Raw genomic sequence first — 27358 nt, 5'->3', positions numbered from 1 at the left:
GTCGTCGATGGAGGTTCGCCAGGGAAGTGCCGTGTCTCGAATGACGGGGACTTCGCAGGGCTGCTGCTGACTGAGTAAGTAAATGCTACCCGCATTTCCAACAAGTTACCAACAAGTTACGAGTTACCAGTTTGTTCTATGTCTAGAATACATCCATCTGGACTACGAGAGGGCGTGTAATTGTAAACATAGGACCTACCGTTACTGCGTTAGTTTATTCGTTTAGCGTTTCACTCAAACTGTTGTGTTACTGTTGTGTTAGCATGATTAGGTTAGGGAAACAAACTGCGACCGACAGCCCCCACATGCATAGCGTACTTGAGTATGCGTATATTTAGGAATAGGTTTAGGTTCAGGATTTAGGATTAGAGTTATTGTCAGGGGAAGGGTCTGGGGTTATTGCTCAGGGGGTAATTTGCCGAGACCCAGTAATTTACCTCATTTGTTTTTGTTGTTGTTTTTCTAGTAATGCTACGCAACGCAGTTTTTCTCCCCTCACTCAGCACAATGCACGTGATCACGACGTCAGTCGTAACAGCACTACACAATTTCTTCCCACGGCTTCTTCCAGCATTCTACTACGGGACTCCATACCTCCCTTCAGCCATTGTAACAGAGTAAAGGAAAACACAGCTGTATTATTCTTATATCTCATTGATTTAATTCAATAAGATTTGTGCGATGAATACATAACTATGAGAACATTTATCTTTATCAGATGTGTTTTGTCTTAATAGGACTACAGGGACTGCCTGTTTGATCACATTTCTTGTCTTTTCTTTTTCTGACGTTATTTCATCCCCATCGAGATTCAAACTGTCAAGATTGGTTACCGTGTAGGGGTGTGGAGCCGGGATTTGTAGAAACGTCTCGCCAGGATTTGTAAAATCGTGGGGAAATGTAAAAATCGAATTAGATTCACAAATAAATACACTTACTTTCATAGACGCGAACAAACATAAAACAAGACTAGACCACAAAGCAACTGGTGAAGAAAAGCCTGTAAGGTACAAAACGGAATGGACAAGACTAACAAACAGAAGACAAAATAGCAAACGAAAAACGCACAACAGAGACAGCGATCTTCGGCAGAAGCATGTCAAGAGAAATAGTTGTGGAGAGAAAAAAAAGGTGACATAGTAACGCCTGAAAAGAGAAAAACAAGGAAATAGAGGGACGTATGAACAGGAGTAGCAGACGGAAATTCAACTCTTTGACGCTTTGGGCAATAGCATAGATGACAACAAACATCCAAAAGATTACAATTTATTCTTCAAAGAGGAGAAAAAGTGAGAAAGTCAGTATGTGAGAAAGAAGACCAAATGGCTAAGTCAGTGCTGCAGAGTCATACGATTGCAATAGAAAGGACTTTAATCTCCTCTTGAAAGAATATATGGATGGGGCATATTTTATATCATAATTCAAAGAATTCCAATAATTTGGGCCTATATAAATAAGTGTGTTTTTAGCAAGGGTCGTTCGTAAAAGGGGTAAATGAAATTCATTGGGATGTTCATGAAATTATTGATTTTTGAGGAACATAGAATCAAAAATAGACGGAAGCAAATTGTTGCTATACTTGTACATAAATTGCCCTAAATTATACAAAAACAGATCTTTAATCTTCAGAGCTTGTTAGAGGCCAACAACGCATTTGTATGAGATCGTACCGGGGAATGACAGATAACGCGGAGAGCTTTCTTTTGCTAGAGGGACACTCTTTCAAGTAGGCACTGATGCGTGTTGCCCCAAACTAAAACTCCATAATTCAAATGAGGCACTATCAACGACGAATATAACATAGGAGATGATTTTTGTGGAATATAAAATTTCAGTCTGTTTATGACACCTATATTACGCGATACTATGTTACAAACATTATCAACATGTGATTTCCAGGAAAGTTTATCATCTACAATGACCCCCAAGAATTTAATATTTGATACTCTTTGTAAATGAGAATCATCTAAAACTATATATTCGTGTTTAAACTATCAACAGTATTACTAAAAATCATATATTTCGTTTTTTTAGCATTGAGTGATAACTTATTAGCTCTGACCCAGTTTATCACTTTATTCAATTCAATACTGATTTTGTGAACGAGAAAATGAAAATATCATTATGGGCAAAAAATACATTTGTATCATCTGCAAAATGAATAAAAGAGAGATCATCAGATACGCGACAGAAATCATTTGTACAAATAATGAACAATAACGGCCCTAATAGACTTCCCTGTGGGACGCCACATTTAACTTCTCTGATAACTGAATCATTATTTCTTATTGTAACAAATTGTTTTCTGTCAACTAAATAACTCTTGAATCACTCCAAGGCCTTCCCACGTATTCCATAATGCGATAACTTTTAAAGTAAAATGTCATGATTGATGGTGTCGAAGGCCTTGGAGAAGTCCAAGAAAATACTAACTAATGAGAGTGATTATCTATTGCATGAACTACTCTATCAACGAAATGTGCATGAGCATGCGAAGTACTATGTTTCTCACGAAAACCAAACTGAGAATTCGTAAAAACTTCATGTACCTTCAAAAAAATGATCATTCTTTTGTAAATAAGTTTTTCTAAAACCTTGAACAGTGAGGATTATAATGAAATTGGGCGATAATTACAAGTTTATCGCCTTTCTCAAATACTGTGATTACTTTAGCCATTTCATATGCCATTTCATCGGGAAACACACTGTTAAGGATTGACAAATTGAATATATGAACAAGTGGATCAGCAATCGAGGAAAGAACACCCTTACGTATAAAATTATATACATCATCATAACCAGAACTTCGTTTGTTCTTAAAAGAGGAAACTATATCAATAATTTCAAATCTATTAGTTGGTGTAAAAAAAAAAAAAAATGGAATCAGAGTTGCGCTGGCCTAAAAAATCAGTAAAATGAGTTTCTCTTGCAGGAATATTTTGAGCATAATTTTCACCTATTTTTGAAAAATAAGAATCAACGCAAAGACAAGTCCACCTTCATACATGTGGATTGAGTGAATGCAGCAATTAGAAGACATCAGTGAAAGTTTGGGGAAAATCAGACAATCCGTTCAAAAGTTATGGACTTTTTAAAGTATCTGCGTAGTCACTGCTGGATGAGAAGACTACTAGAGTGTATGATGTCATATGCGTACAACCGTATAAAGAAAATAAAAAGAGAATTTCACAAAACTTTACTTTTGAATTAAGTGCACATCTCTTCGACTTGTTACTGACATATGTTAAGGGTAATATCATTTCCCCTGCCTTATGAAAGAGAGAAGTCAAGTGTTCTTTTGTTAACGAGAAAAGTGAGAATATGTTGAATTTTCTTTATTCTTTCTTTATATCGCTGTACTCATGTGACATCAGAAGCTGTAGTAGTCTTCTCATCCAGCCTTGTGTGAGCAGAAACTTCAAAAATTCATAACTTTTGAACGGATTGTCCGATTTTCCTCAAACTCTCAATGATGTGCTCTGCTAATATTGCTGCATTCACTCAATCCACATGCCTATGAAGGTGAATTTGTCCTTTAAAGATATTTGCAATATGAAGAGAATCATTTAATCAATTCATCGTTCACTTTAATTTTTTCAATGTCAGAGTTTTTACTCGGAACATTCATGGCCTGTTTTAAAACTTTCCAAGTATTTTTCATATCAAAGTTATATCTCGAGAATTGCTTGAAATAATATCTTTTCTTTTCAGAACGTAATATCATTGTCAAAGTATTATTGTATAATGTATATCTATTCTTCGATCGCTCATTTTTTTCCAACTTATGTTTATAATACAGACGATTTTTCCTATTAACTGAACGAAGGATTGATCTTGAAATCCAAGGTAACCTGGGTGTTTTTTTTTTTTTTTTGTAATCTGTCCTATTTTTGTGTGTGTGTGGAATTACATCATGTAAATGATGATTGACAATTTCCATAAAAATATGAAAAGGTACAATAGAAGGCTCTGTAGTAGAAGGCTCTGGATTGCTCGATACAACCGCGCCATCTACGTCAAAGTTCCACACAGTAATAGAGGGCTCACACGGGTAAATAATTCCCCATAGAGACGTGTGTTAACGTGTGTAAAAATTCTGATTTCAAAAAAATCTGTAAAATAGCTGCAAGAAATGAAGTGTTTCATCTTCACTAACCTGAATAAGTGAGCTATACCCTGCTATCCATCAAATTTCCAAGGCAGGTTCTTCGGCTCAAACTCTGTCCAAGGGTCCGCAAAGCCAGACTACGAGTTCTTGTCGCTCAAAAAAAAAAATACTTATTTTCCGTACACGTACCCAATGAAATATAGTACCTTCAAATTAAATTAGAAAAAGCTTTCATCTTCAAACCAAAATGCAGTTTGTAGAGAAATTCATACTCAATATCTGTAGCTATTCAGTTTTGTGCCAAACTGCACGTGATTTTTAATTAATTTCTTTCTTCATTTATTTTGGTAATTTTTGGTACCACTGGTACGAATTTGTGAAGGGGTCTGGGACATTCCATTTTATTTACAGGTGTGAGCCCTAGAACGCTCTGGATCACAGAACTCTACTGTGTAAGAGTTCTGTGCTCTGGATTACAACTGCGCCATCTACGTCAAAGTTCCACACAGTATAGAACACAAAATGACGAAACCGAGTATACCGTATGTCCCAAAGAAAGAAAAGAATTACAACGGGACCCTCCGTAAGGATATCTTTAAAAATAGTTAATCAATCCAATTACAAATTCAGGGTGTGAAACTACAATTCATTGCCCACATTTTACAGAAAACTCCATTCGATTTGCATCAGTGGTCAAAGAGAAATGAGGAATTTTTTAGAGGATGTCAAGAATCTCTTCCCTCCAAGTTCTGTCTACTGTTTTCACACACAAAAGCATCGAAGTGCTAAACTTGGAAGAATTAGACTCACCACATGCTTTACAACATTCCACATCCTCTGTGACCGCTTAATCAAATTGAACGGTGTTTTCTGTAAAATAGAGCTAAGATGTTTTATCTTAAGACCCTGAAGTAGCATTTAGACAGTTTAATCATATTGGGTGTTATCAAGGCGAAAATTTGACTGTAATTTTTTGTAGGACATACTGTATAGGGGCCTGCTGGGTAAAGAGTTTGATATCGCAATCTATCTTAACCCTCCCTCACCTACCCCGCTTCCCTCCCCCCCCCCTCTCTCTCTCTCTCTCTCTCTCTCCCTCTCTCTCTCTCTTCTCATCTTACTATTCACCTACCTTCCACTTTTTCCCTCCAATCTATTTATTCTCCTCCGTCGGTTGTTCTATTTCTTCTTCTTTTCTTTCTCGCTATCTTCCATACTTATTCCTTTCTATCCTGCACGGGTACTTTCTAATACCAAGCCCAATCTCTCTAAGTCTCGCTTTCTATATATATATATATATATATATATATATATATATCTTTCTCACTTTCACGGACTCCGTCTGATACCCAAACCCTTTCTCTAACTCTTGCTGTCTATTGATGTATACATTTAATGAGTCTACCTTTCTATCTTCCTATACCTTTCGCCTTACTGGCTTATACCAGAGACGCAAACCCCAAGCACCTTCTGATCTGGAGATTCTCCCCCTGAAACCCCCAGCAAACGAGAGATTTCAACTTGATGTGCACGAAGCGCACATCACGAGCGCGAAGCGTGAATTTCCTTGCTGCCCGGGTCCAGGGTCCGCTGGGCCCTGGAAGCTCTAGGGTTCTAGATGCTCTCTCATGCTATCTATAGAGGCTTACTTTTCAACATACGGTGGTAATAAGTCAGAAAGAATTTCAAGCGGGAGACACATAGTCAGGGCGGGAGAAATTACCTTTCAAGCGGGAGAACGGGAGATTTTACAAAAATGGGCTGCGGGAGATCACCGAAAGCGGGAGAGTTGGAGTCTCTGTTATACCGATTAGACAGACAGCCTATAGTATCGAACAAACATAATAATAGAACTTTATCGGATACAAGGAATTTGGAAAATTCTTTAATTTCCACGCAATTTTTGTCCAGCCAGCGAACTGTTACCGAATTTCGGTTCTTTCAATGAAAGCTAAAACGTGAAATTATTCATATAAAGCATGGCATCAAGCAATATAGGAGTTGTACAACCATACTTCATTACTAAGTCAACGACCAAAAAGCGTAATTTCGATAAAGCCCACGATACAAACCAAGAGAATTGTGAGAAGTAACTGTAATGTTTAATTAACTCCAATTGTCACTTGTTGACAGTGTATTTGCAACGTTTAATATTTTTACTTTCAAAAAGAGCGCCCAGGGTCAAATCCCGCTAAGTGGTTAGATTCTTGTTAAAGATATTTTCCACTGTACAATATTCCTTTCGACTAAGGTGTATAATGGGTATCTGGCGATGCTAAGGAAGAAGCAATAGCATGGGTCCTGTCAATAGCGCTGAAGCAATACTGAAGAAGAGCCCCTTGATGGAGACACCACATGATTAGGCCTACTATTCCTGGCTTGTGAGGGTGTATAGACAGACATAGCTTTTGAAGGGAGGATACTACGTGATAGACTATGTGCATGATGTATGTATGAGTGTGCGTGTCAGCGTTTGGTTGTTTATTTAGGATTTTGAAAGAAATCTTAATGAAATTTCGGTAAGTATATTACATCCTCCTCATTAAATCATGTTATAATGTAATAACTCAGTATAGTGCTGAGGAGTAGTTGGTTTTGATAGATGATGAAGTGTCGATCAAAATATGTATCTGTAGCCATTGGTGGAAGAGTTGTAAAATTGAAATTATCCTCAATTGTGATTAAGGCCGATATTACTGTTTACTGAGTATTTGGGGTTTTTTGGGTTTTTTAGTGAGAAACTTTGAATATAATCAATTATAAAATGGGTTCAAGAATGTAGCCAATTGGAAGCGCTGAAATGAGTCACGTGTGCGTGCATTATTTTCTTCAGGTAAGCACTAAGAAGAGTCTCTCTTCCACCTCCCTGGCCTGACGTACGTCACAATGTTTTACACTAGCAGTGCGCACTCAATCAGTTGTTACAAGTGCGTCACGCGCTACTATACGCGCTGCCAATCCTGTAAACAACTTCTAGTTCGGGCCGCGGGCTGCCACAACAGCCGGCGGCCTTTCTTGTGCATAACAGTACGTGGCGTACGTATACTCTTATGCGTACGTACAGTACTTATCAGTGTGCGGGATTTCCGAGTGCGACGTGCGTAAATGTTTGGGTATGGGACGAACATCTTCGGACATCTTGACTTTTGAGCGAGTGCTACATGTAGCTGACTGGTATTGACCCACAAAGGTACGTGAATAATGCTGTTAGTTTTCGACCCATTTTATAAAACTAATGATGCACAGGATTATTTCGTGGCGTTAGTGAAGGTGCGGCTCACTCTCGAGTATTGACAACGGTTGCAAACATGCACTCGGCTGCGCCTCGTGCATGTCGCACCATTGTCAATACTCTCGAGCGCGCCGCACCTTCACTAACACACTCTATCCTGTGCATCATTAGTATACTATCGCATTGAAGTTACATGCCCGTGTAGTTGCGTGTACAAAGTCTTAAAAGAACAATGAAAAAAAATCAAAGATCTATATTACTCAGCAAAATAAACGCTGCCGAAAATTCAGAGCTTCGTTTGCAAAAAATTAAAAAAAAAAATGTCAGCAGACATTGCGGGCAGCCATTTTCATTCGAAGCCTTGTCCAACTTAATTCTTTTTCTCTTCAGGATGAAACGATTACTCTGAAATTCTTCAATCCTTTAAACGCTGGCTTCGATTCTTGGATGTCGCTCTCAAGTCGCTCTCTCAGACAAGTTTCTCTCTTTAGAGAACAGCGTGAGGTTAATTTATATGATCATCAAACATAAAATTAGCCAAGCTCCTCGCTTTGACGGAAACGGCTATTGGCTATTAAAAACATTATTTACCATTTGCACATGAAACAAAAATCCAGCTTTAGTACTTAAAAAAGAGTTCTAAAATGTGCGTTAGGGATAGAACAACAAAAAAGTAAAAAATTGCAGTATCAGTGAAGTTAATTTTATGTATTGTTATATATACAAAATGTGAACAATAATTATGATAAAATTGTTTCTAGAATAAACCGTCTAGTAGATACAATTACGGTTTATTGAGAAAAAAAGGTAATGCATCTCCTTATATTCTAGGTTTCATTGCGAATTTTTTATATGGTAGATGTTTTGTGATACAAGTGACCTACACATACTCTATGTATCAAATGTGATGGCTCTAACATTGAAAAGAAAATCACTCCTCCCAATGGTAAACAACACATTTAGAAGGCTTGGTTAACACAAGGAGGTATTAGACTCGCCTTGTGCTATTACCCAGACCGGAAATTATGCCAACATGTAAATTGTGATTACAGCCGATATTACAGTTCATTGTTTGTTTGTTTTTTTGTTTGTTTTGAAAAGTGAGAAACTTTGAATTCCATAATATTTTCAATGTTTTGCTTGAGTTCAACACTTTTCACAATTATCCATTTAATCAAGCACAATGAAGTCGTAAAATGACATTTCATTCCAGGAAAATTGGTACATCCGACAATTATTGGTATAATCACGTTGCGATCGTAGATTAAATATTGTCAGATGTTTACCGAGTGAGCCGGCATTGATATCAAGGCGATGGCTACAGTGTGGACAGTACAGACACAGTTAGATTCATAGTGAGATCTAAGCAATAAAACAGAAATCATGCGATCACAGAGAAACTTGTTCGGTGTTTATTTCAAGGATTTTCAAGGCGGAGAGATAGATTTGCAAAAAAGCAAAAAGCAAAAAAAAAACACAAAAAACAAGATTACAACAAAGAAAGTAGTTGTGAACGTCTTTGTTGTTAGGCCCTATATGAAATCTCGACAGACAACACGAGCCATGGTATTTCTGGTTGTTACTATACCCACTACCAGGTATCATTTGTCACATTACCATGGTGTTAGGGAGGTGACCACCTCCCTGTTGGTATACCACGATAAGCTCCCTTATGCTAGTGGGCTATCTCCACCCGAACAATTGTTCTCGTCAAACGAGATTTCGCACATAAAGGGCATAGCGAGCCGCCTGTTGTCACACTCGATGTCGTTCCACTCCTGGAGAGCATCGCTTTCGCTGTCTTTGCGCCACATGATCGCACAATCCTCGATACCGGCGTAGTCGTTGGGCTCCCCTTCCATCCACTTGGTGTAAATGGATGAAGACCCGTCGGACCAGAGCCAGGGACCGTTCCTAGTCCTCTGTCGCAGTCCCAGCCAGAATCCATCGAAGACATGCCCAGGCTGTAAGACGGAGGTGAATAGACACTAACCAGTTGCTAACTGAATGAGCACTTTTAACTTGCCCTTTATACACATGGGCAATGTACAGGTCACAATAAAACTGAGCTGCAATTTGTTAAAACATTCAGTAGAAATCATTCGTAACAATATCATGTGCTGATACATCATCATCCACTGTGGGTAAGCCAAACTATAATGATAATATAGGTTTTCCCGTCCATTTTCGCTTTTTAAAAAATAAATTTCAAAGATTTGTTTTTAATTCAAATTCGTCCCGAGAAGCACACGACACTCAAATCCTAACTTCAATTTCGTTAATTGACTTTAGGTTATTTGTTTTCGTCAACCATTTTCAAAGACATCGCTTTCGAAATCGTCAATTGTCATTGAAATTCGTCCCCGCGGCCCATCGACTGGGGAATGTACATGATGTAAGCATCAATTTCGTCTATGTTTGCACTATTTCATGAACTTTTCAAGCAAATTAGTCAGACAGTATCGGTGGTACACTCATGTTCAGACGTACTTGACACGATGTCCTGCATGGCAGGTGATTGAACGATAAACGGTAGTTAGAGAACATAAAAAAATAAAGACAATCTTTCATTATGCACAATTTACAAAAAAAAAAAATCTATTTAAATTCGTCCGTCACACTCGCTGCACACAGCAAAAGAAATTTTGTCTTTTAGCGATCATTTTCTATAGATTTTCCTTCAAATTTATCTCGTATCTTTTCTGTTGTGATTTCTTGGTAACTTCATATTTCCTGCAACCGTTCACTTTTTCCACATTATGAAGTAACATACACACACGTTTACCCCACCCCACCCCAAAACACAGACACAAATAAGCACACACACACGCACACACACAAACACACACACAAATACATCCAAATCAGAATGCACAAGGAGACAAACATAATGTCCTGTCACACAAACGAAACGGTGATCCAAGATTTCCAGACACATAGCAAATGGTTAAAGACAAGTTTGCATTATGCAGAGTTTAAGCCCTTTTTAGGGTTTAGCATGAAAATAAAAAAGGGAACAGGCATTTCGTTTTGTTTTTCCCGTTTAAAAAAAAATATATCATAATTGTTGTTTTCGTTTGTATGACAGTATCATGTTTGTTTCCGTGTGTACTCTGATTATAGTGTGTTTGCATATGTACATGCGTGTGTGTGTCTGTGTGTATGTGGGTCTTTGTTTTGTTTATTAGGATGGTGGATTACATGTGTGCGTATGTTACTCATAATTGTGGAAAAAGTGGACGGTGCTGAAAAAATGAAATAACCAAGAAATCACAGTAGAAAAGATACAGGATGAACTTGAATGAAAATTTGGCAAAAATGATCGCTCAAAGATGAAATTGCTTTTGCTGTTAAGTGTGCAGCGAGTGTGACTGACGAATTTGAATAATTGTAAATGACGAAAATGTGTGACAAATTACTAAATTGAAAAGACTCTATTCGAAAATGATCTACATAAGATGAATTTGAAACTGATAGGATTGGCAAATTCCAGATTTTTCGGGACGAAATTAACTACAAATCTATCAAATTGAATGAAAAAAGTTTGAAAATGAACGGGAAAACCTATACTTCGAAAATAGATTATTTTAAGTGTTTTGTGTCAAACCCCTCAGCTGTTACTCTGTTCAGTATTTACTATGTAGTGCTCAGCTACAAAGCCCAGTCAAAACAACATAACTTGTCTTGATATATTACAGTCCTTGCAGATTGGATTCAGAATGTCTCGTTATAATTATGTCTTTAGAATTGTACAAAGGGCTGCTCATGAAATAATTTTTGGACAGAATTAATCAGCTTTGAAGAAGGATCCTTTTATTTTACAATACTCAGTATATACTTCCTATTCGCAGACACCAGAGAAATGCTGACTTGAGCAACTCCCCTTTGACTTCGTTAAAGGTCTTGTTTAATATTGTTTTGTAATTATCATTATATCATCTATATTGTGGGACAATACATCAAAGGTGGACAGATAAGTGACTATAGGTAATTCAATAATTGTTATCTTAACTCATCCGGCAGAGTGGTCAAGAAAGGGCTTGCCAGGTTATTTCAAGTACAAGTTTGTAATATGCAAAATGTAACTTTGCAATTTGACAATCACACTCGCGGGACAATTCAGACCCGCATCATCGAGTGGAGGCCAAACTTTGCCTCCGGAGAGTCGAGACACTCATCTTTATTTACCTGCCAGTCAGGCGGAGTGAAGGTCAGGGATTCATGATACATCTGATACACGAACGTGTTTTCATCTTCGCTCGAGATCGACACCAAGTGTGACACCCCACCAGCCGCACTGCCATGCTGCTGACACTGCTCCTCCCCCTCACTCCACAGCAGCCGGTCACAGAAGTAGTGGTAGCAATGACCCTGGAACTCACTCCAAGAAGGTGGACAGGAACGTCTGTTCACTGGGACAGTTCCATGAGCTAAGCCGAAGTAGAGGGCAAGGAAGAGGGCTGCCCATCCAATGACCTTCATCTGCGATGAAATATCGTAAAGAGAATATTTATAGTTTTCGAAACTGCTTGTCCGGATATGAAGAAGCCAAAGGAGTGAAGTATGAAAAAACAAACAAACAAACAAACAAACAAAACTTTAGTCGGATCTCTCCAAACTCACACGAGGCATTAAGATGCTGAGTTTCGATTTATTCTATACGTGGTCACCAAAGTAAGCGATTCAATGCAGATATAGATTCCAACTTCATTCATCCTGTTAAAATGCAACTCCACGCTTTTTTTCAAGTTGACCAAAATGAATAGGGGAGAAAATAAGTCTAACAAAATCATAAAGGATTTATGAGAAGGGGACGAAAAATAAAGAAACTTTTGAAGCTCAACCATAAATCACAATCGCACCACATAATAAATTTCGTCGCGAACACGCATTTGATGATATAATTTCTTAACTGCTCTCCCAGTCGTCCGAATATACAATTAAAAAAAAGAAGAAGAAATGTTGCGAATGATAGTATTGTGCTGTCATCAACAAATAGAATCATCCCCGTATGTAAGTCACGATTCTCGGGTTATTAAACATTCTCCGCCCAAAAGGAACATTGTCTAGTTCTACATGATTATTATGTTTACAAGGCTGGACATTATTTGCGGCTGCCAAGGGCCACCAAAGATTGTGTTGGGCCGCCACCATAAGAAATTACATATTTTTGTGGACCGATATCGGACCACCCAAAAATCTATGTGTATGTTTATCGTTTTTACTCGAGGCCCTGATAACTGCATGCATTTAAGTTAGCCGCCGTGTCTCCGGTTGCAGATTGAATCTGAAGTCTTCACGACGGATATCAGTTTATTTTTACGGCCACATTCGGCCAAAGCATTTTCCCCGCCAAATTTAACTGCTGAATTTGATCTCTATTCAATTACGTAGGTAGGTAGGCCCTCCATACCCATATTTTGATTACAATTATTTAAACATATGCATATGACCAGCACAGAAAATATACTTATTCATCAATTCAATTAATATTGAATTCGTATACGTAAAACTTTGCAAACTTAGTCAAAGTAAACTTACGGTGACTTGTCTTACCTCTTCTTCTCTTCAAGCTGAGACGGTTTCTCAAAAATTCTTCAATCCTTTAAATGCTGGCTTTAATTCTTGGCTGTTAGGCTGTCTCGATGTCGATCTCAGGTCGCTCTCTCAGACAAGATTCTCTCGAGAAAGAACAGCGCGAGGTTAAATAAGAAATCTTCGTTTTAGCAGAAGCAGCTATATTGGCTAAAAGGTGTGGTTAACAGCAAAATGTCCTGGTAGCTAGACCATCGGCATAATTGAAGAACGAAGGTCATCTTCAGTCATCTAACTCTGATATCTGATACAGGGAGACAATTCTCGTATCTTTATGAGATGTATTTACTTCGATTTGATTTATGCTGGAAACGCCCTCAATCATGGTCAAGCTAGATACGGCATAACCACTTCAGAAACAGTACAGGTTAAAAAAAAAAATGATTCGTTCCCTACGGACTTTTCTAGAATCCCACAGAGTTTGCACATGACTCCCAAGACGAAGACATGGGTAAACATGTGAAAGGGCATGCCACACGAGTCAGGCTGCCAATGAGCTCTGCACAAGGTGAATAAGACCTATGAGTCCGACAATAGGTAATTAAACAAGGCCCACAAGTCCGACACTGGGCAAAAACGGCCCACGAGACCGACATTACATCACAGGGCTTTACCATTTGCAGATGAAACAAAAACCCAGCTTTGCTGCTTCAAAATAGTTCTAGAATGTGAGTTAGGCATGTTAGGGATAGAAACAAACAATTTAAAATGTTAATCAGTATAACCAATGTTAAATATTGTTAAATATACAAAATGTGAACAATAGTAAAAAAAAATGTGAATAAACCGTCCACAGTTACGGTTTATTGAGAAAAAATAGTGATATCTCCTTATATTTTAGGCTTTACTGCGATTTTTTTTACCTGTTGGATGTTTTGTGATACAACTGACCTAAATAAATGCATCAAATGTGATAACACAAACATTTTTTTTTCAATCACTGCTCCCAATGGTAAACAGTGCCTTTGATGTGTCGGTCTCGTGGGCCTATTTTGACCATTGCCGAACTCGTGGGCCTTGTTACCTCGTGTCAAGCTCATTGGCTGTTTGACTAGTGGACCTTTTTTTCAATGTTGAGCTCATTGGCCGTATGACTCGTGGGTATCGGGCTCATGGGATGACCCCGGGAAAGGTGGCTAGAAGAGAAATGAGAGAAGTGCGTACGATCGCAGCACCGCATGGCAGCACCAACACTTGATCAAAGACTAGTCGGCTAGTCGGCTTAATGCACTGAAACAATGCTCTAAGAGAATACAAGTACCCAGTGGAACAGAATTGAATTGTACGGATTGTTACCAGGATGGAAATACTAAGTATGGCCATGAGCAACTAAAGGTTGCTTGTAATATTGATTGGTTGTCTCCAAAAATTAACATTGAAAGTACAATATTCCTCGCCACGTTTTATTTGACTGTAATGCATATAGTGTCAAATAAGACAAAAGGAACAATAAAGTAAAGACTTGTCAAAGTCTCGCGCTTTCATCAAATAGTGATAACAACAGCAACCACTAACGGCAAATTAGAATAGCTGATGACCTCGTCATGTCTGTATGTCTGATATGGTTTCAACTGATTCTGTATTGTCACACATGTTTATTTTATGCACGCTATGAACAGTTCTACATTTCCACTGATTTCATAGGGGTGATGAAGCTGTTGAAGGAGATCGTTCAAACACATCAAGCCTTTCTCAAGCTGTACCCTATATGTTTCCTTACTATATCACAAGTTTCAGCCTTTTAGGCATTATTCTATACGATACAAAATAATATTGTATACCTGTGATCACAGGATTTGTATTTTGATTCATGTACAGTTTGTATTTATAACGGTGATAAATAATCAAATCAAATCAAATCAAATCAAATGAGGCGATGATATCACGGCCTCATTATACTCCTATTCACATTACTGTAATCAGGCCTACAGTATATCCTGTGTATCAAACTGTTCTAGAGTTTCAGAAACTCAAACAAGGATGACAATTATTGTCAGTCGAGAGTAAGAGTCATAATCATCAGTTTAACTTCTTTCGAAGCACTACATGATATCAATATCAAGCGAAGAGACACTCAAGTTATATCGTATTCCTTCGTTCTCCTGGCTGTAGGTGTAACCTAACTTTGCAACTAACAATTGCGGGCAATTGCTGTTGTAGTATAACGGCATGATGCTGTTATATTCTAGCTGGAGACCCTTCGCACGCAATCTTTGCTCAATTGAAAAGCAGCAATTGAATTTGGGCGGATCACAAGGATCATCCTTCAAATTGCCTTAACTCACCTAGAAAACAAAAGCAAGGAATATGTTATTTGATCCAAGTGCGTGTCGACATGGGAAGATGAGAAAGAGATTACATTACCTACCGTGTTTATAAGTTATATTAACTTGCTGTAATGAGCATGCATACTTAACCTTCTTGAGAACCTTTCGAAAGATAAGATTCATATACTGAGGAGAATAATGTATACGTCACAAAGTATTCCATAGAAGTTCTGGAGTTGTTTGTCGAATACAGTGGGTGACACGTCTTTACGTACAGTATGTAAGTATTAATGTCACGCACTTTCTTGTTCATTCTCATATCTTCTTCGATTTGTGCCAGATGTTTTGAGCTAAGATTTTTATCTAAACTTTAGATCTCTTGCAGTGACTCTCTGCTACATACACATTGATTCAAGGACGACTAATATATAAGGACTTGTCATTTTACATTCTGAAGTGCCTTTAATGAAGAATAAAATTAATCATACAGATTAACTCTTCTCAAATAAATGCAGACATCCAGAGTCATTTTGTGTGATATTGAATTTTTACATTTTGCACGATACAGTGGTATCAACAATGACCAAGAAAAAATACAATATACGTCAAGGCGATCTGTCACTGTCTGTCATGGTACAAATCAGTTTAAACACTGGAATTGTCATTTGTCTCTGTCATAGCATGGACACATGGACCTGTCATGTTTGTAGCAGGTCCATGGCCATAGAAAGTGAAATTATAACAGGAGTGGCACTCAAGGTTCCCAAAGGTGTTAATGCCATGTACATTTGGTCACATTTGTGAAATTGTGAAGAGTGTGGAAAAATCATACATTCCAAACACTGGCAATTTTGATTTGCAAACTTGGCAATTAAAGCTGATACTCGTGTGAAGCTATCATGATGCTATTTGTCAAGGAGGTGTTCTACCAAGTGATCACCTGTAATCAGCTTATTTCATCGATGCGAAGATTAAATGCATGAAATGAAATACTCCACATATCATTTTCATATTTCCAATCTAAGACCCATTTTCTTCGGTCTGTGCGGAAGTGCAATGTATAAAGCTAGCTATAGGAACATATCAGTTTACAAGCATTACAGTATTATGCAGTAGTAATAAAACAAGTAATAGCTTAATAGTGGTAATAATACAACATGATTTTGCATATGGAAGAGGTATCGAGTCTGATCGAGGAGAGTTTGAATGTCCCTTGTATGTGTAGTATACAGGCCTTACCTCAAAGAATATAGCAACGTGTTCTGGAATTGGCTAACATTATGCAACGTCATGGTCAGGAATTCGATGGAGCCTATGAGCTATAAAGTCTCAAGAAAGTTTTTCTTAAAGTTTTACTGAAAGAACATTCAACAACAACAACAACAAATCCCATCAGCATGCATTGCGACATTACGGGAAAACGACAAATGTCAGGACTGTTCTATAGGGGAAGAACACACAACACACAATTGCAGGTTTCTTACAAGTAAGACTTCACAGTACTGTAAATGCTGACAATCTGCTTACAGAATTTTAAGAGCTTTAAGAACTTTCAAAACACAGATTTCTGAGTATCAAAGGTACAAACTTCTGTTCAAGTAAAGAAGAAAAGCAGACATTTCTTAAGGGCGTAATTTCCGCTCGTGCAATCTGATTAATGAATGCATTTATTTAGTTTTGATAGTCTTTAAATACATGTCCACCAAGCGGGTTTTCTCAAATTCACTAGTACGACTGTAATTCTACAATAGCAATACGCCAGTATACTTCATTTGTACAGAAGGGAAAAGGTGTCATAATATGACGTCATCATGAAACATCAATGAACACATACAACTGATTAATAATCTTAATTTTCTTCACGGCGATAAAAGGAAGAGTTAATATGTAAAAACAAATACATGATTTTGGCGTCACATTGCTGAACCGCTGACGGATTTAGTTTATGTTATTCCTTTAATGTCTTTATAAGAATCAGATTTTTCGATATCGTTTAAAAGACATGTCGTCAAAGAACATCAATCCTGTTTCAACTACCATAATTGCCCAAAAAGTTTATCTTATCGGTGTAAATTTGTTTACAATATAGTTGTACTAGGATGGAGCAGCCCAAAAGGCAATTCACCCCGTCCTTCTCTCTCTTCTTCATTCTATAATACCTCGAGAATCAGGCTAGAAATAACATTGCTCGTTCAAATATTCCTAGGATAATTTTACCCAAAGAATTAAATGAAATTGCAAAAAAAAAAAATCAATTATAGTGAGTCATGCTTCACAAGTTTTACTGGCTTATTTCACCTCCTGTTCAAAACAGAAATCATCACTGGATTCCTTGTTTTCTAGTACTTTCCAACTTTGATCGTGTCTCGTATTTAGTTTTTTTTTTATGCTAAATCATCATCATTATCGTTACGAGCCCTCTACTAAAGAATAATGATTAGGATAATAATGATAATAAATCGTCTCTATCGTCATCATCATCATCGACTGCGCGTGAGGGTGGAGTTTGGCGGCTTGACTTTGACTAATCATTTTCAGCACTTTAAGCATTCTAAATGGTGTTCCAGATTAAAACAACTTCAATAAAGGAATGGATCCAAAGACGTGGACCATAGCATTTATCCACATCAGATTATTCTCTACCCTTTCATGAAGCGACATTACTTATAGAGGCCTTTCTTTCTTCTCATCGCAGTAACGGCAATCACGGCCACAAGCAGTACAAAGACGACCGTCATCAAGGCAACGGTTGTCGAGGACTCCTCCAAGAACCTCCCGCTGGTGAACGGCCTGCCAATGATATCTACTGTAGGAAGAGAAAATGTGATACGAATGATTGATGTCAGGGGTATGATGAGGACGAACGCATTTCGATCTGAATGTTTAATATAGTAATGCGGGGCATTTTTGACAGTGAAAGAAGGAAATATCCTTGCAAGACTCACCAAAGCGTCATTTTTTTGTCTGTTCGTTCTCTCTCTAGACCATTTAAACTCTCAAGGGAGAATGGTTGACAACGCACAACCTCCGGAGGTTCGTCATTGAGGGTGCTGCGATTTGAAGTAATGTTGGTCCTGCTTTTCTGTGCATCACTCTTTTAATCGCTACATTTGTTTGTTTTTGTTACAATTGCAAAGTGTGCATTGTATTCTCGTTATATAGTCATCCTGCATATATTTTGTATTATTCTTGATGACTTGTCTTTCATTCAAATTGTTTAACAGTTGAATTAACAAATGCATCACTTTTTATGATGAATTTGCTTTTATTTGATGAAAATAAAGTATAACCGAATTGAATGGAATGGGATATCAGAAAACACTACGGCGCTCGAGAGGACACTGTGGGAATGTTTTTGCATGGATAAAACAAAATAAAGTATTCACTGAAAACTTACCTGTGTGGTATGATTTCCTGACAAGAAATATGAATAAAAATGAGCAAAGAGAACGAGCAAATCAAATGGTGTTCGTCCCAGAAATCCCGTATAAACCTGACTTGAATCACAAACCTCACATTAACCCAAAGGATAGGCCTATAAAGTTGATTTCTATCCTTCGGGTTTATCTCAGGTTTATGGGATTTATGGGACGTTTCTGGGACGAAAACAGGACTATTGCTTTCCACAGCTCAGTCGGTAAGAGCACCGACCTATCAATCCCGAGGCGTCGGGTTCGAATCGCAATGGAATTTCATTTTATTTGTTCTGTTTGGTATGAATTACGAATTATAAATCTACTAGAATAGATAGCATTTCAATTAATTGCGAGTTCTTCGTTTATTCTATATAGATGACGATTGTGTTTATTGCTTTAGGAAATCACAACATAATGCATCATGTAGATTATTGTTTTCTGTTTCTGTTGTTGTTTTTTAGATCAGATAGTTTTAATCTAAGTTCGTGGCTTTGAGTAATCATTGACGCATTATGAATATTTCTGGTTTTGTTTTTCCGTACCTTCCGTACCATCCGTACCTTCCGGACAGTGGCTAGCCGTGGTGGTCGTTGTCGAGCCGTGGTCATTGATGCCAGTGCACGTGGCATTGATGCAAACAGCTGGGCGTGGTGACAATGTGATAGAGGGATAACACGGCGACGAGCTGGTCACGTTCTCAGATTCGATTACGTATGTGTGTATTGGAGGGCGAGGTTGATACCGATCAGGCATGTAACACGAGACGGTGATCGAAACCTGGTCATCTTTCCAGTGCTCCTCGAACTCGATCTCAAGCATGTCCACTGTAATGTGGACAAAAAACAGGTAACAGACGCTACCTAACATCCCGGCTAATAGTGCATGTCAAGTGGTTGCCATTTTTGCACAGGGGCGGGGATGAATACACGTACAAATTTGTATTCAGAATGAAAACTTTGGACCCTCCCAATATTTCTAAGACGCAGAAACAGAAAAAGAAATACATTGTATTTCAAATCCTGTGCCTCATACCACAGACATGTAAGCCATGGTAGGAGGATTGTCCTGAAGGTCTTTATGTTGCTTATTTTCACGAGAACAAAAAGTCATCAAAGAACGGAGCTTTCACAGAGTTCTTGCTGTTTTTATCAACTTTGTTGTTGTTGTAGAATTCTTTGTATAAATATTTGCATAGGTGCAATGCCGTTTTTTGGCTCATGTGTTGAGAATATAGGCAACGAGTCAATAATCAAGTCACTAGAACTAGTCCTTACAGTCGTGATTGCTTGATTGTTCGTTTTCATACTCCCGACAATTCTCGTACAGACTCTAAGTCTATCGATAGCAAAATGAAATGTGTTCCAGTGATAAATCACTTGTTATCACTTCTCTGTCATCATCATCACCATCATTACCACTTTCAGATTTAGTATTATTCTAGATTTCTCACTTTAACGACAATAAAACATCGCAATGTCTTACCTACAGCCTTTCATTTTTTTTCAATGCGAAACGTAACCAAATTCAACATATAGTTTTGATAATTGTGTTAATTGATTCTGTCATCTGTCAAAATGGGCTAAGATGGTCCCATTCAACCGATAAGATAATATATTATGTCTTACTAGTATATCAACATTAAAACATTGGACAGTCCAATACCTCTAGGGCAGTACAAAGTGGACGAGGTCTCAACACCGTGACCGTTGTCACTCGAGCAGACAATGGTCACACACTTCTCTGGTACAGGGGCGAGGAGGTACCGCGGAGACGTAGAGTTGGACACAATGACATCATCTACTCTGATGGTAAACGTGTTACCAGGGGGATGAAACTGCGCCCCGTCGATGTCTACCTCACACTCGATGACGACCCCAGCCCGCCAATCCTGTCGGTTTTTCTCTGACAGCCGGACAGAGATGATTCCTGTAGGACGATCTGGAGATTGCGACACACAGGTAGTGTTATTCAAAATGCCTTATATTTTCCCAACTAATGATCAAAGAAAAAACTGTGCATATTCGTACCATTGCAACTAAAACCGGAAACAGTTTAAAAGCGTTGTAAATATATGCACAACTACACATAATTCTATCAACAAGCTTAACAAATGTCAAAAATGGATGATACTAATATGTCTAAGATAGTTTGTTTTCTTTTCTTTTATCATTCACGAACTCAGAGTATATTTTATGCCTTTGCATGTAACAGGAAGAAATAAAGCCAAAGCGAGGACTTCTATCCAATTCTACTCAGTGAGCAAATGATAAAAAGACAATCTGATATCATTACAAAAAAAAAACCGTGGTAGGTATCTGTAACACAGAAATATAGGACATATCAATACACTGGCTTGATTCTCAAGTGATTTTTATTCATGACCATTAGAAGTACAATCATTTTATTTCCAAGTTTAACTTCACTTTTTATATGAATGTCATCACTACAAAATGCCCTTTGATAACATATTCTAAAGGGATGGTATAGGTTTGGTTGAGATGGGGATTCAGCTTTAAACTTTTTACGAGATGATTATGAAACCACTTATAAGATATCAAAGAGCATACAATTCTGTAAGAGGTTTCGAAGAGCCTTCGAAAGAGAAATGTGAGTTCTAGGACTTTTTCTATTGAATCATACATGTAGGGCAGTATGTCCTCTCCGCTTCTGCAGAACCGCTCCCGTTGACGGCTGTACACGTCACATTGATACATTCCGCAGGACGAGATATAGTCACTGAAGACGAGTTCGACGATGACAGCGTGATATTGTTTGACTCGATGACGAACGTGTGAATAGCGGGACGTAGAGACTCTGTTTCATCCACATGGCAGGTCACGGTAAGGTCAGCTGTGCCGTTATCTCGCCTTTGCTCGTTGAAGATAACCGTTAAAGCGCTCTCCCCCGGAGAGTCTATCAAAGATAGAGGAATATGCGTACATACAAACCAAATATGAATGTCTCGACTATCTAATTATCACTTGCAAGCACAAGTCAAGTTCATTATGCAGTCGTGTTAATAGGGTTAAATGTGGTTGATGTTTTGAATTCAAATGGCCTCTACTTGACACTTACCCTCTGGGCAAAAGATTCTTTCCGATGTCACCCTACCCAACCCGTTGCCCGCTGTACAGATCACATTCACACATCTGTCTGGGCGTGGCTCCAGCGTCGCCATCGGAGACGATGATGACGACACCCTTCCGTTTTCGGTTTCGATGACGAATTCATTGAGTGGAGGAAAGGGTTGATCGTCGTCGTCCACCTGACACGTGACGATGACAGATCCTCGCTCGCCCTCCGCTGGACGATCTTGGAAGTGGATGGATATAATGCTACCCTGAGGCGGGCCTGTCGAACACAAAACATGCACACAAAGTGAAATGAAATGATCTCTATTCATTTGGAATCCATTTCGTCTTTGCACGTTTTTCAAATGTTTGTTTATTTGCATTGCAAGACTGATAATTGTAACTTATACCGCAACTCACAGACGCCTTTTTCGTTTCCTCTAAAATGTTGACTGACCTATCTTGTTCAACCATTAGGCATTAATCCATGATCGGGGGGGGGGGGGAGGATACATTGAAAGATCCCCCGATCCAGCTCCTTCATAAAGCACAAACAATGATATTTGCCGTTATGAATTTCACTTTTAATCTTAATGAAAGCCTTTTTAATGTTGTTTTTACATTGTAATAACAGGAATTAATGTTGTTTTCACATTGTAATAACAGGAATTGATGCAGGGTTCTTATCTGGACAAATATATGATGCAATCATACAGATTTTAACAATTCATATCCTTGTCTGATATCTCTCAAACGTTCGCCTGACTTTTTCCCCTCACTGGAGTATCTTTCTGCACTAGCTGACTTTAATAGTACATTATTGCGTCTACACGTATTCATACATTAACTTACTCTCAACTTGAATAGCAACAGTGGTAATATTGTTGTTGGTCAGACACTGTAGAACCTTGGACTCTGATGTGGGTGTGAAGGTAAGCTGGCTGCGGATATCATATACTTTGTATTTGTAATCCGTGTACACTGAGGTTCGTCCGTTGAAATTGTATGCTACAGAAAAATGAAGACGAATTAGAAATATCAGTTAACTTCAGCTATTTCATTTTTGTGTTCTAAACTGCATGACAAACAATGGTACTCATTTGGGGCAACTTCACAGTTTGGATCGTAGACTGTTGTCTGAAATCTAAATCTAAACCTTGTCACATTTTGCTGAAATACTTGACCCTATGAGCAGATTGTTTTCAATAAACAATGCTAACACTATGCATAATTGTATGGTTGAACTGGAGAACATTACAAATATTTTGTGATAGCATGAAAATTACATGGTCAATTACCTGATATCTTAACTCTTACCTGTATCATGTGTATCTCGAAATCTATAAGAAAATTTCAAAATCTCAATGTTTTCATTTCTTCCGTAGACTATTGCCCTGGCGTCCTGGTGTGGTTGTATGATTCATAGTGTTTGAATGCCTAATCCCCGCGCGTGTGACTGCATCTAACCGTCATTGCCGATTTCCTTGAATCTGTGTTTGTTGAATGGCCTGTACACTATGTGTTAAAGGCATTGTTAACCATTTGCAGATGAAACAAAAACCCAGCTTTAGTGCTTCAAAATAGCTCTAAAACGTGTCAAATGTGAGTCAGGGGTAGAAACAACCAGTGTAAATAAAGCTAATCAGTACAATCTATGCTATGTTTTGTTAAATATACAAAATGTGAACAATAGTTATGATAAAATTGTTTCCAGACTAAACCGGCTACAGTTATAGTTTATTGAAAAATCTCCTGACGGTTTAGGCTTTATTGCAACATTTTTATATGTTCTGTGATACAACTGACCTACACATATGCATCAAATGTGACAACTCAACATATTTTAAATCACTGCTCCCAATGGTAAACTGTACCTTTAAGTTTTAGAAATTCCTTTGGACAGTCATTAAAATGCGTATGGTCCTGTCAATTAGAAATAATACGCCAATCAGAAAGTGGATTTTCTGTGACTTTATCCGGCTTTCATGATTAGCGTTGACGAGTCGCATTTATGTCGTATCTCTTCTTTAATATCTTGCACTCATGAATGTAATATAGTATTTGATTTACATTAACGATCCTTTCGATCATGGCTGAAACCAGTTGCGAAGACACTAAGGCGTAAAAAAAAAGTATTACCAACTGGTATGTACTTACGACCCCTGCCCACACATCTGACACCTGCGTCTTCGCCGTGGTCGCAGTCTTCGCACCCCCATGCACGATGGTCACAGTCTCCTAGGTAGCTCTCATCCCCGCGGCAATGCACGTCATCGAGCAAGATGCTCCCTGCCCCTTGGCCAAAGTGTGCGCTGCTGAAGGCCTCAGAAGCCGTCTCGAATCCTAGCTGTCTACATGCAACTTTGGCGTCGTTTATGTCCCAGATATCGTCACACACTGTTCCCCAAGCACCGTTACAGTATATCTCAACCCGACCCTCAGCCGATGTGACTCCATCGACGAGCCTTACTGTGTCTCCGTCGACGAGCCTTACTGTGGAAGGCGAAAATGAGACATTGTTGCAATTTTATGGTGGACTTTGCAGAATCAATGTTTGGATTCAATTGAATACATTTTTAATTGATTTTCATCAGACACGACAAAATAATTATATCACGGGAACTCATTAGCAGACACACTAAACTCACAAACAGCTTTTTCCTAGTAACCACTCAAAATTATTTACTGCCTAAATACACAGTCACATTGAATTGATAATCTGATTGAATTGATTATTATTTTCAAATATTTCATTTGTATTAGATTTTTATTCAATCATATGTGAATTGCGTTTCATTATCATTATTCATTAATGATTTTTGTTAAATGAGATTTCTTTAAAATCATGATAAGCATCCATTTTTTTTTATAACTAAGTATTATTGTGCGTTCCATGCACATTCACACACAGCACGATGCACCTTGCATGACTTCAGGCACAATATTTTCCACTCCATTTTCGTGTCCCCTCTTTTCGGTACCCCGTTCTCAGGTCACCATCATTTCAAGTATATACTTACTATGTTTGGTGTGATGCATTTTTCCTTTCATGGATATTCCTTATATTTGACATTAATTAGTCATCTTTTCCATGTTTGAAACATGTTTAATACCCATTATCAAAACGCATTTGCAAAGGTCTTACGGATCGTCTGATTCGACTTGTTGCGTTTATCATCTATACCGTATGTCCAAAAAAATAAAAGAAATACAACGGAACCCTCTTCAATGATAACTTTAAAAATAGTGAATCAATCCAAGTACAATGTCAGGGTATGAAAATATAACTTATTACCCACTTCTTGCAGAAAACCCCATCCCATTTCTTCAATGGTCAAAGAGAAATGAGGATTTTTGTAGAGCATGTCAGGAATCCCTTCCCTCCAAGTTCTGCCCATTGTGTTCACACATCAATATGCAGTTCCAAGAGCATCCAAGTGCTGAACTTTGAAGAATCACATCCACGACATGCTTCACAACGACTCACATTTCTCTGTGACCACTTAACCAAATTGAATTGGGTTTTCTGCAAATTAAAGGTAAGATGTTATATTTTTAGACCCTGAAATAGCATTCAGACAGTTTAATCATATTGGAAGTTATCAATGCAAAAATCCGATTGTATTTTTTGGGGGACATACTGTATATCGTGAGTTGAGAGGGAGGTCTTGTCACTGCGCAGCCCCATTGCGCAGTTTGACCCGATGAGCGGAGATGGATGGCAGTGGTTAGCGACCGTTATATAGTATCTCTATATAGGTGTGGGCATGCAGGTCCGAACTAAAACCGCGTTTCAAAACGATTTTGCGTTTATCATCTCCACATAAACGTGTTTCTTTTCTTTTCGGCATTTCAGAAATGTGTTTCTACTTTCTAACCCAATAATCAAACGAATTTTTAGTTTATCAACAGCCCAAAAAATCCCTGAAAGTTGTTTAGAAACCATTCCAGTGAATTCTGCGCATAGAGAAGCCCCATGTTCTACGCCAGTAATATAAGTTGATAAACGCACCCATTGTTGATAATAAGTTTGAAAGTTCTGTTTACTTCTTATATTGATGTTGTCAGATCTTTTGCAAAATCATTATCAATTATGTTATTTCCTATTGAAATGTTGATAATGCATTAACAAAATAAGCAAATAAACAAATAATATTATATTTACTGTTTACGGAATCGGAAATGCATACACTATGTTCTGCGAACCCGATATAATATAGTAAAACAATCTGTTTGAAAGTCAGATTATTAAAATTGTCGTTAGGAAGGCATTAACCAGTGTACTTCAAAGAGCCAAAGACGGTGACCTTGAACACACTGTTGGAAGACATTTGTTTGATCTAAAAACAAAACACTTCCTCAGCTCGGTCTGTACTCACGTTGTCCGCCGTTACAGGAATTGTCGCAGTGTTCAAGGCTGTTGTAGTCAATAGACCTAGACATGTCGCCCACTTTTAATATTTCTCTGCCGTTTTGCAGCCAAGGTAGAGAGCATATTGTTCATAAGATTTGCACATTTTCATAATTATGAATGCCGCTTTACCAGGCACATGATATTTGTATGGAAAGGTGTCGTCCTGTCTAATGTTTTCGTCTAACTTAAAGTCGCTGATTTTAGCAATCTCGTATTATGTCCTCAAATTATACATTGTTTCCTGATTGCGATTTTTCTTCCGCTGTTGCATGCTTAAAACTCCTATTTCATATAACAGTGAATTGATTACTGACTGTCTAAATGCGATATAGTGATGAGGCATGTGCCCTTAAGAAGAATAAACCATCTAATCATCTCTTACTTCGATCTATTACGATAGGGTTTGAAGTTTAATTCATTTTACTACGATATAAAATTGGGGGAAGAAAGAGGACACTAATATGATCCCTTCCGTGTCTGCTTTACCAACTTTATCCTGTTGTAATGATTAATATACTACATACGATGAATTATTCGCAGCGAAACAAAATTCAGCATTAGATTTTCCAAGAGTGTTGTATTTCGGAAAATTTTTCGTCGGACACGCTATCGTAAAGTAGGGCGTCCGACGTGCGCAACTATCATGCTGTCTTTGACTGACGTCAAAATCTTAAGACCCTCATTTTTTATTCCTTCTCTAGATTAGCCATTTTGAGAGTGCTTTACAACTGTTGTGGTTATTTATTTTGGTGGGAGTTCGAAAAGTAATTTCATGTTAGTGAAACACGTAATGCAGTCGACGGTAAATCGACAGACGTGGATTTTTGTAAGACATCCAAAAATTAAGTCATAGTCCACATCCGTCTAACAAATATCTGTATGAACAGACCCACTAAAATGCCACGCACTTCCTTAAACTTATTTATACAATGATACATCGAATAAACAAATGAGACTCTAGGGACTGTTATGGACGATGTAGACTGTAAAGGACGATGATATAGGTCAGTTCATATATCTTCTTTTTTATTCTAAACATCTCAGATTTGCATTATTATTACGTTGTTGAATCTGGTTTACATTTTTTTTCTCCACAGCAAATCACTGTTATCATAATTTCTGTCATTGTGAATATCATTCTTTCTGCTATAACTCATCGCCACACAACTAAAAGTAAAACATAACACATGATCCTGTTCCTTTATTATTCATTTTGCTCTTTCAAGGACATTTTTCTCAAACACACATAAGTTAT

General features: G+C 38.0%; 1 protein-coding gene and 1 long non-coding RNA gene across 2 annotated transcripts; one reads left to right on the top strand and one right to left on the bottom strand.

Annotated features, from left to right (window-relative positions):
* Positions 1 to 21711, top strand: LOC139718723 (uncharacterized). The gene is made up of 5 exons (XR_011710046.1): positions 1 to 74; positions 18186 to 18264; positions 19190 to 19464; positions 20273 to 20576; positions 21265 to 21711. It is a non-coding gene; the product is annotated as an uncharacterized lncRNA (long non-coding RNA).
* LOC139718722 (echinoidin-like) lies at positions 8075 to 13107 on the bottom strand. The gene is made up of 3 exons (XM_071630185.1): positions 12897 to 13107; positions 11529 to 11822; positions 8075 to 9304 (listed from the first exon to the last, which is right to left on the bottom strand). Exons 2-3 carry the CDS (start codon positions 11820 to 11822, stop codon positions 9011 to 9013), a joined length of 588 nt encoding a protein of 195 aa, XP_071486286.1. The 5' UTR covers positions 12897 to 13107; the 3' UTR covers positions 8075 to 9010.
* Positions 21712 to 27358: the final 5647 nt, after the last annotated feature.

The sequence above is a fragment of the Diadema antillarum genome, unplaced genomic scaffold (assembly GCF_040938485.1).
Source record: "Diadema antillarum isolate AM-2024a unplaced genomic scaffold, OU_Dant_1.0 scf00000099, whole genome shotgun sequence".
Lineage (NCBI taxonomy): Eukaryota > Metazoa > Echinodermata > Echinoidea > Diadematoida > Diadematidae > Diadema > Diadema antillarum.
The sequence above is the reverse complement of the archived record's forward strand: the minus strand, read 5'-3'. Positions and strand labels throughout refer to the sequence as shown.